The 13,749-nt window shown below is 41.3% G+C and overlaps 1 protein-coding gene across 1 annotated transcript in view; it reads right to left on the minus strand.

Moving 5' to 3' along the window:
* LOC139913763 (protein kinase C-binding protein NELL2-like) overlaps positions 1–13,749 on the minus strand; it is a 155,018-nt gene that overhangs the window by 120,585 nt on the left and 20,684 nt on the right. The window contains exons 3-6 of the mRNA XM_078282228.1: positions 11,651–11,801; positions 10,179–10,352; positions 2,457–2,553; positions 1,988–2,060 (exon numbers count right to left, since the gene is read on the minus strand). Of these exons, the coding sequence (XP_078138354.1) occupies positions 1,988–2,060; positions 2,457–2,553; positions 10,179–10,352; positions 11,651–11,801 (495 nt within the window). The remainder of the gene's footprint in view (positions 1–1,987; positions 2,061–2,456; positions 2,554–10,178; positions 10,353–11,650; positions 11,802–13,749) is intronic.

Genomic DNA, 13,749 nt, shown 5'->3' on the forward strand with positions numbered 1-13,749 from the left:
CATCAAATGGGAAAAATTATACGCAAAAAATTCTAAAACCTTGGGATCTTGCTGCATGTCATCCCCCCTCTCTGCCCTGTCTTTCCTTTCTCTCTCTACTGACTGTCTAATAAAGCAGAAATGCCAAAAATCTTTAATTTAATCTTTAAAAAAAACAACGTTAATAATGTAGACTGTTGTGATGATTCTAAGGATATATAATTGTTTCTGTTGTGCATTGCATTTTTTGCATTTTAGTATTTGCACAATATCCCATCACTTATAGTTAGATTAATCAGCTATTATAAAACCAAGTTGACAAACATTTCAGCACCTTTCAAATTAACAGCGCCACAGCAACTTGAAGATTCACTTAACAAATGTGGGCATGCTCCAGCTGTGAGTGCTGGAGCACACAGATTATGAATTTGCCTTCGTAGGATCACACTTAAAAACACTTTACCTCTTTACATCAAGATTGATGGTTATTGGGAAAAACTCCCCTGGACTCTTCAGTGAGATACTGAGTAACCTAATTTAAATAATTAAAGTCATGCTTTTAAAATGCAATGAATAGTTGCACTAAAAATGACAAAATAAAAAGTAAACATAGGGTTCGGAATACTTTGCTCCACTAACTGAGCTGACTCTTCTCAAGCTACAACTCTGTGTTTTGGAGTAGAGACTAGGGCTAAAGACAAGACAGTTTCTGTTCTGTCACAGTAACCTAAATTCAGAAATCTAACTTATCTGATTCACTATTAATTTAATTATTATTAAGTTACTGAATTGACTTAAACCCACACCATCACTATCTCACCAGCTATCTTTCTTTTTCTAGCCTAGTTGCACATAGCCAATTCCCTAGTGGACCACCATGATGGCGATGGCGCTGCTGTGGTTGATTTGTGACCCAAGAGAAAAGTTGCTAATGGTCCTTTGGCTTTGTTGTGTAAATAACTGGTAATAGGTATGCTTCTCAACTAGTATTTATTTCAGTAGTGTTTATTGTTGGTGGTATTCAAATGCCTTTGTGTGATGTGAGATCTAGGGCCCTATTTTTGTGAATCAATGGTGAATAGTGCAAAGCACAGTCAAAGGCGCAAGGCACACAGGGTGTGGCGACTATGTTTGGAATTTTCATGGCCAGAGGAACATGGTGGGGGAAACGGATTGGGATTAGGAGGAATACATTATCAAAACGTGAGGTAGAGGCTGGAGTCGTCATGACCAATCAAATCGCCTTTTTTCCTCCTTGCCACAGTGCCGAGCGGATCCACCATAAAAGTTTCTCCCAAGGGGAACCTGATGTGCTTGTGCAGGAGGTACAGAATTGCTATGAGTGAATATATGGCAACTTAAATTAAATTAGCTTTGGAGGAGATAACGCTCTGGTGGCAAACCGCAAGGACAGTTTGGCTTAAGGAGGGGGGCCACCAGCCAGTCCCTGACATCTATCGAGGAGGCGGCCGCCTCCACAAACCCTACTCTGTGCGTCATGGCATATACTGACAGTTCTATGTTGGATGATCATTCACACCACAGCCACATCTATTAGAATGATAGAATTTTGCTGCTTGAGGGATTTAGTCACAAGTCAAACTGTTCAACATTTCATCCACAAAAAGGGTTGGTAACCTTTTGAATAGGATCTGTTCATGCGTGCATCGCTTGGTAAAACCACAAAAATAGCACAGTTCATGACTGTGCCTTGCTCCATGCGCCGCTGACCTGGTCTGAGCAGGCGGTTGGCACAAGTGCAAATCGTGATACCAAAATTGCACTGCGCCTCTCCTTGCACTTCAGTGCAGTCAAGTTCACAGCGAGTCACCAAAATATAGCAAATACAGGCGTAGGCAAGATAAAAACCTGTGTGTGCCTGACAAAATACCATTTTGTCATGAAAATAGGGCTCTTAATATCTAATCAGTTCATGATGCCTCAAGCATTCTTAGACAACACTGTTATATCCAGTAGAGCATAATCCAGTGTAGGGAAACTGTCTTACTGCGGTTAAGGTCTGGACACTGAGCCATGTAGCCCTGAGGACTGACCAGCAACATCACATCCTGCATCATACCCTGCATGGAGGAGAGACAGGGAGATAGACAGAGACAGAGAGAGATGGAGGCAAAGAGAGACAGAGTGAGAAACATCAGGTATCATCCAGACTGAGTTGATCTGCTCCACAATGTGACATTAGCCTGGCCATAGGTCAGCTATAGTACACACAGTACACAGATAATATAGTAGACACGGTACACACAGTAACTATAAAATTGGACCAATAGTACACACATAGTGCCTTTAGTACATACAAAGTATCTATAATACACATAACATCTATAGTACACTTGACTTGACTAGTACAGTACATACACAGTACCTGCAGTACACACATATTACCTATAGTACACATTGGTGAGACATGCAGAATTTCTAAGGTATTCTATAGTATTTGTATATTTTGTGTGTACCTTAAAGTATCCGTGGGCCTTGTTCCTCTGTCCCAGCCAGACAGAGGTGTGGTTGGGCAGGGACATCCAGGGAGGCTCTATCACTCTCTCATATATCCTAGAGGGAGGAGAAGACCCAGAACTCCTAAAAATACAGTTTGGCGGCTCAATACAAAATTCATTTAATTATTTAAACAGGTACCGAGGTGGTTCACAGCAGAATTTACATGCAGCTTTTCCCTATGAAGAAATATGTTCAAAAGCATGACAGAAAGAAAGACAAAGACCTACCACTAGCCATGCCATAAGTGCTAGTCATACAATGTTCCAATTAATTATATAAATGTTTACATGTTTACATGTTACATGTTTACAATGTTTAAATTCCACAAAACTACATTGGGATTTATTTTTCATGATCTGTATGAGGTGACAGCAGGTAGATCAGGGTGGCAGCACCGCTAGAAACCCCTAGAAATCCCCATATACCCTTCTCACATTATACATCTGACATGAGCTGCACTGTACTTATATCACAGTTCATGTCACTAGCAGTCTCTCCCAGGTATTGTGTTTATACCTGGGAGGAGACGCTGCCCGAGAAAAGAGCTGGTGTCCTAGTGAAGCTAAGGCCACAAGTAAACCGTCCTCCAATTCCTACCATCCTACTGGCGAATGTTCAGTCTCTGGACAATAAGTTAGGTCTACAGATGATGTCGTCGCCACTGCCCTGCACACTGCCCTATAGCACCTGGACAAGAGGAACACATACGTGAGAATGCTGTTCATTGACTACAGCTCAGCATTCAACACCATTGTGTCAGGGGGGAATCCCTGACCTGGGCCTTTCACTCCTGTTTTTAGTATGGGGGAGGAGGAGGAAGTACTGCAAGTCAAGAAAGTCAAGAAACATAAATAATACAGAATATGAAAAAAATATAATAAAAATATAATACAAAATATGTGCAATATATCTAATTTTTAAAGTGAAATGAAAAAGCTGTACAGTTTGTGCAGGAATGTGCAAAATATTGACCAGAGAATGTGCAAAGGTTAACAGTATGGAGTATAGAGAATACTCAACAGGACTGCAGTGGAGAGGGTCAGCAGTTTTACATTTCTTGGACTTAGCGTCACAGAGGACTTAACTTGGTCACATCACACCAACACTGTGGTCATGGCAGCACAGCAGCGCCTATTCTTTCTCTGCAGACTGAGGAAATTTGCCATGCCCCCCTCACCCTAACCAACTTCTACAGGTGCACCAGCTGCACTGCTTTCGACCGCAAGGTCCTAGAGAGGGTGGTGAAAGCAGCCCAGGTCATCACGGGGAGTGAACTACCAGCTGTGCAGGACATCTACTCCAGGCGATGTCTAATGTTGGCTAAGAAAATCATCAGGGACCCTAGCCACCCCAGTCACAAACTGTTTTCTCTGCTATCATCTGGAAAATGGTATCAGAGTATCCGGGCTCGGACCAACATGTTCCAAAACAGCTTCTACCTCCAGGCCATAAGACTGCTGAACTCCTAGCCACCACGCACCCTCCTTCCCTACCCCACCACCGTCGTCCCTGAACTGTTGTCATGTGTATTTCACTGCCTGTAATATATTATTTCGCTTTTATTCAATTTTTCAATTTTCAGATCATCTACTCAATAGGGGGTACTTCTTTCAAGTTTCTATCATGTATTGTTCTTGAGTTATTGTGCTCACAAGAATGTTTCTACACAGACAGACAGACACCACCATGAAGGCATAATGTCCCACATACCATGTACTATAGTGGTGGGACATAAAAATAGTAGAAGAAATGAAACAATAAAACCAATAAAGCAGACTATTATGTATGTCATGTAGTAGAGAGGGTCAGCAGTTTTAAATTTCTTGGATGCTGCATTATTTGACGGGGCGGTGAAAAGCCTATTTATTAACGCAGTTACACTATCTGCAATTTTCATCCAGCAATCCTCTGTAGCCTTGGCAGCAGAAACAAACGTTTTTTGTATTTTGTAGGGCTAGGCTGTAGTTGTCGTCATCCTAAAAATAATTTATGCTGACAGTTTTGAGTAGTGCTCATGCTGTTGTTTTGTTTGAGTGAGTTTTGGTGTGTATGTAGTCATCCTTTTGTAGGGACTGCACTTTGTTTACCCTTTATCCTTGTTGGCTAATGAGAGCGACGTTAAGGGTTTGAGTTGTAGTTACGTTGTGTAGTAGGATTTCTATTATGATCCATTTTGGAGCTATAATAGCTGAGGTTGAGGAGCAGGACTACGACTCAACTCCACCTGTTCCTGTCATTTACATTTATAAGGCTACCTGCCCTACATACCTATCTGCTCTCATCCTGTTGTGCATAGAATGCAGTAGATGGTTTGAATATCTCACTTCTAAACTTTAGTGTTCTAATACCTTTATAATACTTAGGCCTCTACTCACCTCCCTTCACCTCCAATCCAATGACAAACCTTGCATCCAAGGACTGTCCAAATACATCCCCTGTAATCAAGCAAATAAAAGAAGCCGGAAGCCAGCGCAGAAAACCTCTCGGCCATACCAGACTCAACCAGAACACCATCCCCATGCCGACGCTTCTCTGGAAAGATGTGAACCCAACCATGTAATTTCCATTACTCCTGGTCCGTCTCTTGACTTCTAATAAGACCTTGAATCGTCCTTCCCCGATGAATCCTCTACATCCCGGAGTTACTCCTTTAGACATGGGTATAATTGTGGAAGACCTCCCAGTAGAAAACTCTTTGTAGTCGTCACTCTTCCCCAACTCCAGTGCGTCCTTTAACAAGATCTCAAACTACTCACCAACGCCTCCGAGAGTGCTGTTACTGGGTCACCCTGTACTCAGAGCCACCACTCTCATGGTCCAGTCAAGTCTCAGACTCGGATAGAGGCATTCCGTTTCATCAATCAGACAATACAACTATTTGAAACTCTCATGGACTTTGGCAAATAACAACACTCCTCTCCTCACAGCTGCACAACAACCTTTTTGACCCTTTTGGTGTGCTGTCAATCGCAAACAATGACATAATTTGACTACGCACCATCATGTCAGTTGAAACACTGTGAAGATTGTATATCCATAACATACAGCGGGTTTGCTAGCACAGTTCCGTGGCAGCCTTCTTCAAAACAGCAGAAGTTACTGGAGGTCGTTTCTTTAGAGTTCCAAAAACTGCAAAAACAAATGACTGCAAAATTACTCCAAACAGCTCGTGCAGCATAATCAAAGTGTTCTGAAGCCAAACAATTGTACTGTGGGTCCAAAAGCCCAATATTTCTCTCATTATCTCCTAGATTTCCTGCACTTGTTCTGGACTGCGCCAACCGTCACAACAGTATCAAGCAGATGCTACCTTCAAATGCAAGGAATAAAGCATGGGCCATAGCCAGATGCTCAGGTGATCCATCTGATTGAATTGCTTTTAGACAGCTGAGAAATAAATACACTTCCTCAGTTAGGAAAGTCAAATCATTATATTATATAAATGCAGTTTCTAGCTCCTGTGCTAACCCAGAGAAATTTTGGAAAGTAGTACACTCTACTAGGAATAGGAAATTTCTCTGCCTTCTCTACCTTCTCATATAAATGATGGTCACTATCTTTTAACTGGTCACAAAGATATATGCACAGCTTTTAATAAACAATTTGTGGCAGCAGGCCATCTATTTGATTCTGGAACCAAGGATCCTGGCAATTTAGCAGCAAACTTCAGGCCATCATATGCTAATATTATGGACTCTGAGTCTGAGTCTCCTAAATTCTCCCTTCAACCTTTCCACAAAAGTAGTAACAGATGCACTTTTAGCCATTGACTCCAACAAGACATCAACTGGTGAAGATAGTTTAGACCCCTTCTTTCTAAAAAAATTTCTGCTCCATTAATCTCAAATCAGATAACACATCTTTTTAACCTATCCATCATATTGGGCTTGATCCCTAAGGATATGCCCTCACGCTGCATAAAGGCGGAGATAAAAATTATATCAGTAGCTATCGGCCTATCTCCAAATTATCCTGTCTGGCCAAAATCCTGGAGTCTCTAGTAAATTATCAACTCAAGACATTTCTCTCGAGGTGTTCTCTGTTGAGCTCTCATCAATCTGGCTTGAGGTCAAATCATAGCACCACCACAGCCACTACCTTAGTCTTAAATGATATTGTGTCTGCTCTGGACAAAAATCAACATTGTGCTGCTCTGTTTGTTGATCTTTCAAAAGCATTTGATACAGTCGATCATTCCCTGCTTTTACACAGACTTTCAATTATTGCCGTTGACTCTCTTGCATGTAACTGGTTTCATAATTAAGTTATTGATCGATATCAGTGTATAAAAGTAGGTGACATTCAATCAGAGTTTCTATGTGTGACAAAAGGTGTCCGCAAATGTTCAATTTTAGGTCCTGTCCTGTTCACTATTTATATTAATAATACTGTGTCAACTTTAAACTAGATAGAGATGACATCATACTATAGTGTTCCACTGATTCTATGCAGTTAGCTGTTAATAATCTGCAAACTTCATTCAATATTCTGCAAGACACACTCACTGACCTTAAACTTGCATTAAATGCTGGTAAGACCAAATACATGCTGTTCTCCAAAACACTTACAAATGACCACATCAAACTCCAGATTAATACCCTAAATGGCACTTCATTAGAGATGGTTCCACACTATAAATAGTGTAATAAAAAAACTCACATTTGAGGTTCATGTTGATAACGTTGTAAAATAAATTGCACATGAAACTTGCCTATCTGTATAGAAACAAATCCTGCTTCCCTGTTTTGTGTAGAAAAAAATACTTGAGGCAACTTTTCTTTCTGTCCTTGACTATGGCGATGTAATATACAGACATGCTGCTGCTACCACCCTTAAGCCCTTAGATAAATAGATTAGCAATATACCACTCTGCTCTTCGCTTCATTACTGGTGATAATTATCGCCCACACCACTGCTTATTGTAAAAAAGAGTTGGCTGGCCCTCACTCTCTCAAAGACGTGATCAACACTGGTTTATCTTCATCTACAAAGCACTCATCAGTAAACTACCAACACATATTGCATCACTATTACGCAGGAATGTAGCTCCAAGGACTGGCTTTTACTCCAAATTCCACGGACTAATTCAAATCTGGGAAAGACTGCTAGTTATTGTGCCCCAAAAGCCTGGAATGAGCTGCAAAGGACTTTGAAATTCAGTACCTTCCCAACACTAAATCAATTTAAACATCTGATTTTAAATCTGAGTTTGAATGTAACTGTTAAAAAATAAATAAATAAATAAATTACTGCAACTGTTTTTAATTTTTAATTAATACTGTATTTACTTGCTTCGCTGAGAGGAGATATGCCATGTAACATACTGTGCGAATGAAAAAAATAAGAACAGAAAGAAGGGAAAAGAATATAACAGTGTTTCTCACACATAGACTTTACAGGTATATTAACGGCCGCCAAAGTATATTTGGCGACCCATTTTAGCATTTTTTATTTTCATTTTTTTATCCGTCCGAGAGAACGACGCCATCCGCGATCGATTAACTAGTGGACAATCTCCCCTCGCTCTACCCCTCCAGGGTTTCCCACACACAGAAAACCTTATATGAAACTATATAATCGTAAAACTGCGTGTAGCGCATTGATTCGCTCAGCCCCTAATTGCTCCACGCGATCTCTCTGTCTCTCGCTCTCTCTCTCGCTTGCTCTCTCTGTTGCTCCCCCTCTCTCTCTGTTGCTCGGTCTCTCTCTCTCTCTCGCTCACTCGCTCTCTCACCGGACCTGTCTGTTCGCCTCCCACTGCACACGCGTGAGGGATATTTTTTTTCCATGCCAAGAAGACGGCCGACTGAATTCCTGAAAAGAAGAACTAACAGTTAATGTTACTCGGAATACAGCTGAGTTTCCGATTAGCACGCTGTATAGCCTAGCTGCTAGTCAGTATCCACTGAGTGGACTGATAACGTTAATATTAACTTTTTAACTCTGACTCTGAATGTTTGCTCCCTCAATCCAGATTAATATTGAAAAATATTTTCAAAGAAGGAAAAGGACTGGTCCTGAGGAGGAGCAGGACAGTCTGGACCAGAGGAGCTGAGCAGTAAAACAGAGCAGATAATAATGTCAAAGGCTGTAATGTAACGATGTAAAGATACAGGTGAGACTGACAGCACAGAGAGATGCAGCAGGGCAGAGGGGCAGAACAGCTGATTTCTCTGTAAAAGGAGTCTCATTTCTATTCTTCACCTTGTAGACAAAAGCAAGCAACAAACAGAACAGTGTAGCGCTGTTTACATTTTTAAGTTATGTTATCTTTGACACAAAGTACTTTAGATATATGCAGGTTAGTTATTTGTTTGACAAATGGAACTATTTAAAATGGAGTACATTAGAAAATTTTTCAACCATCCAGGTAGTGGGATCCTTTATTGATATTAGCCTATATATTGACAATATAAGAGAATACAAGAATAAAAAGGCACTAGTGTAGACTAATATAAGCTAACTTAAATGACTTCTCTAAAATGCCATGGGGATGTTCAGTAGAATCAGTAAATCATGGTGATATGGCTATTGCTTATGCTGTAGAGCTATAATTGTTCAGATTGGCTGATGCACTGTTACATTCATATGACTAATGCCTACCATACAGTAGAAGACATTTAGTCTGACACACTCTCACATTTAACAACAATTTGTCTCAAGTCATGAGTTTTAAGATTTTGTTCAGGATTTTTCTGAGATTTGATAGTAGTTCCTTGCTTGCATCACACAGGTTTTCCGTGCATGTGAAGGATTATACAGGCCAAAACACTGGTAATGGACTATGACGTTTGAGTGTGAATGAAGCTACAACATCCCCCTCCTCCACCATCTACACACACACATACTGTACGTACAACAAATCACATGTGCACAACACGTAGAGAGAGATACAGAGAGATAAACTCTTGTTCTCTCCACAGCTCCACCAGCGTCTCCTCCAGTTCGACAGTCCAATGGAACCAGGACTTGCACTTCCCCGCCAGCATTGCCATGTTTACTACTCTGTCTGTAGAGCCTTGTCACCTGTCACCACAGGTGCGGATGTCAGCCAAAGACAGCGCACCTATTGGCTTTTGACAGTGTAGCATTAGAAACTGCGTTGTTGACCATCACACACCTTTTGAGCTGAGACTAAAGACTTTTAAAAGAATTTTGTTGTAACGGTCAAGACAAGAAAAAGACTGCATTAAGACGGCTCCGACTGAGTTTTCCACCTAACGATTGTGGTGACCGGAGAGCGCAGCAACTGTCGTGATTTTATTCCGACTTTATTCCAACTCCGAAATTTGTCGAAAACTGTGAAATCGCTTCAAATATCGTCTAGTGTAAGGTCAGCATAAGAGGTAAGCAGTGTTTTCATTCAAGGTTGCTGTATACCTGTTTATTGTGACATGCCATTAAGGGGGTCATTTTTAAGGGAGTGTTACACCTGACTCCTTGACAAAAGGTGCAGCAGGTAAAAATACAGCCATCATGGTCCAACTGTTTAAAAGCTTGCTGTTAAAACTACTACTGAAAAAGGTTGGAGAACAGCAACGACATGGTCTTGCTGCGCCGAGTTAAAACGGCACCGATAAAAGAGATGCATGTTTGAAATACTAAGATGGATGCTGTCCATGCCCAAGAGGAATCGTTTGGAAAATCATGCGGTACTGATGCAGGATAGCTGAGCTGACCTGTTGCAGTCGACATGCAGCACCACACGGTCGGTGTGTATGGCAACGGAGAGCTGATGCCAGCGCTGGTCTGCCAGGCTGTAGGGGAAAACCTCGGTACGAGACTGACGGTCAGCACTACGGTAGTGGAGACGAAGCTCACTGCACTGCCCACTGCTCTCCAGCTCCAAATACCTGCAGAAATACAAATTGTTTTCAATACTTTATTTTTTTTTTCATGAATGCATTCATTTAGTTGTAAAGAATATTTTTGTACATTTTACTTTATTTGATAATTAACAGTGGATAGAGACAGGAAGGATGGGCGATGACATGCGACAACGGTTCCAGGCTGCATTTGAACCCAGGATATTGCAGGTACATGGTATGAACCTTAGCCACCAGGAGAATGTAGGTCCAAAACTCCAATAAAGACTAGATGCAAGGACAAGGACTGACAAATGGAACAGGGAACTCAAACCAAAATGTTAAAATGCAAAGTTACCATTTTTATTCTGCATCTGACTAATAAAATGACATGTGCTCAAGGGCAGAAGAGCAAAAAGCTTCACTTGGATCTATCCTCAACCCACTGATATACCAGGAGGCCTCCGTCTGTTAATTTTTTTTGGTGGTTTTGCTCAGCTGTACTTTCATTTCATTGGTTTTATTCATTGGTTCATTTGCCTGTCATTCATACACCCACTATTCATTCATTTGTAATTATTCTCATCCATTTTCATTGTCATTATTTTCGTTCATTAATTAATTTGCTTGGCAGTTTGTCTACATTCATTCATTCATTCATTCATTCATTCATTCATTCATACATCCATCCATGTTTCATTCGGTAATCTAAACATTCACATGTTTCATATAGTTCCTTCTGTCTGGAACATAATGCATGAGTGTAGATAAGGAAACACATGTGCAAGTAGAATACGAGTTGTCAGAGTCAGTGTGTCACTGACATCCCAGCCACCATCGGCTTTCCCAGTCAACTTATCTTCCTGGCAAATGGAAAAGAGGGAGGAAAGGAAGGACGGATGGAGGAAAGGAAGGAAAGATGGAGGGAGGGAGAGACTTTGAGTGAGACAGGAGAGCCAGAGGGATGGGTTGAGATGTATTAAAAATCAGTGGAAAGAGGGATAGGATGGAGGCTAGAGTGAAAGATGGATGGAGGGATGGAAGCAACAACAGGAGGAACAAGTGATAGAGGAAATGTAGGACACTAAGGAGTGATGGATAGTGTTTTAGCAACAAGATTCCTTCAGGATTATTTTGTTCAAAGGCAAAAGACAAATTTGTTTGATCAAGAAAATGAAGAACAATGGCAAGCATGCTGTTAGCAGTCACAACAATGATGTTACAATCTACAAATGAGTCTTTGTCTTCAACAAAATGAATTACAATTGCATTTACACACACACACGCACACCTACACACACACACACACACACACACACACACACACAAACACACACAGTTCTTACCTTTGCTCAGCATAGTGGATGGACAGCAGCACTCCGGAGTTGAGGCATTCTTGTTTGAGGGTTACCAGCACTGTGAACTCTGACCTTTGCCTCAGCTTGTCTGTGATCCGCTGAGCCACCTCTCTGCGAGCGCGCACGTTCCTCCACGAGTCTGCAGAGAAACACACCAAGAGCTCAGTTAGACACTGGCCACATACACACTGCGGAAAGAGTGTCCTGCAGGATGGAGGCCCATTTGTTGGGCCTCCAGTAGAAGACTGTGGGTGTACTGGGCAGTAGAAGAAAAGAGCATAGAGCTTTGTCAACTTTCCCTAGATAAATAAAGGTTAAAAAGCATTTTTTTTCTGGAAATTACTCCATTCATTGTATTGACCACTGACACATACAGTATGTATGCAATTCAGCAGAGGGGTCAAAGTGTATGGTCAGACTTTAGAAACTGGAGAAGTTTCATTAGTGATGGACCCTCGTCTCATAGGGAACTCAAACTATGGATTTCTGTAGGTAGACTCAAGGTAGACTCTCTAACCACTATACCACTCCATCTGCCTTAACACTGTGGACTGTATATAGTCTGAGTCTATTTGTGGCCAGGCAGACAGCAGGCAGGGTCTCAATTTAGTACACAGTAAGGTATGGCAAAGTTCCTGAATCTGATATCATTTACCACCAAAACCTCTGGGGACAAGTGGAGCAATGCCTGATGACAATTTGGTAATTTGGTCAGTGTGATATATTATTAGACATAGGGACTACAAGATATTATTATTATTTGGTAAATGTGATAAATGATTAGACCTAGGGACTGACAAGATATGAATTGGTCCATGTGATAAATTTTAAATCGTAGGTCGCCAACCAATCAGTTTAGAGGGAACATTGGTCCTGAATGCGACTCCGACTTGTTTATGTTTTAGATATGGTAAGGTATGGCGAGGGCCACACCTTGCCAAACCCAATTGATGCCCATGAGAGCAGGTTACCTCCTTGTGGTCAGAAACCTGAGAGAGGGAGAAATAAATGGATGGGGTGGTAGAGGAGTGTGAAGAGCAACAGGAGCATCTCTCATCTCTTGGCTGCCTTTTGTTTTAGTACCTTACCTCTCCATCCATCCCTCTCCCTTTGCCACCACTGACGTCTGAGCTCCTGTAACAGAAGCATCAATAAGTGATGACTTCTCTCAGAGGCCGTCACATCAAAGAGTTCATTTTTAGGCTGGTGAATGTTGCTGTCACATGCTACATGCCAACTGTCAAACATTCAGAAATGCACATGTACCACAGCACATGTACATGTACATGGGGAGTGAGAGGGGGTGTTGAGAACGATTGAGAATATGACGATTGACATGACGATTAAGACCAGTTCTCACATAAAAAAGGAGAGGGAGGGTCATGAGAGGGTTAGTCAGATGGGAGGACGAGGAGTGATCCCAACTACAGGGACCAAACAAATGTCCATGCCCCTTTGTCCTAGGTGCCCTTTTCATGCATTGCTAACGCTGATCACCTGAGAAGCTATAACCATATAACCATTCTGAAGGGCATTTATACTGCAGTATTTCCATTATGCAATATGGCACATATGCCTCTCTTCAAGAACTTACATTGGTCAGCAGTGAGCATTTAAGGCTACATTCATGTTTTTATCCTCTCCATAAAATCATTGCCTCCTTCTCTCATCCAATCTGTGCAGAAAAAGAAGCAACTATTAGGGCTGGCCTGTAAACATATTTTCTAAAATAGCATGCCAAACTATCAAAACGATTCTCAAATACTTGTTCACTTTCAGCAGCCTAGTCCAGTTTAACCTGGAATTCTTCAAAGATAAGGCTGATTATTTTCAACCTAGGCCTTATTTTCCTAGTTTTTGCTATCATGACGATTGATTGTGTTGAAATTGACTCACTTATTACATTATAGAGCGTTCTTACATCCAGGTTGCTCGGAGTGCTGCTGTCAAATACACACACAAAGGGCCAATGGTAATGGTAAAAAAGCAACTAAAACACGTCCTTTCAACACAATAACACTCACATTGCAATGGGACATGCCTATACTTCCAAAGTCCGATTATCCATTTCCTGAAACTTGCGTATA

The sequence above is a fragment of the Centroberyx gerrardi genome, chromosome 24 (assembly GCF_048128805.1).
Source record: "Centroberyx gerrardi isolate f3 chromosome 24, fCenGer3.hap1.cur.20231027, whole genome shotgun sequence".
Taxonomy (NCBI): domain Eukaryota; kingdom Metazoa; phylum Chordata; class Actinopteri; order Beryciformes; family Berycidae; genus Centroberyx; species Centroberyx gerrardi.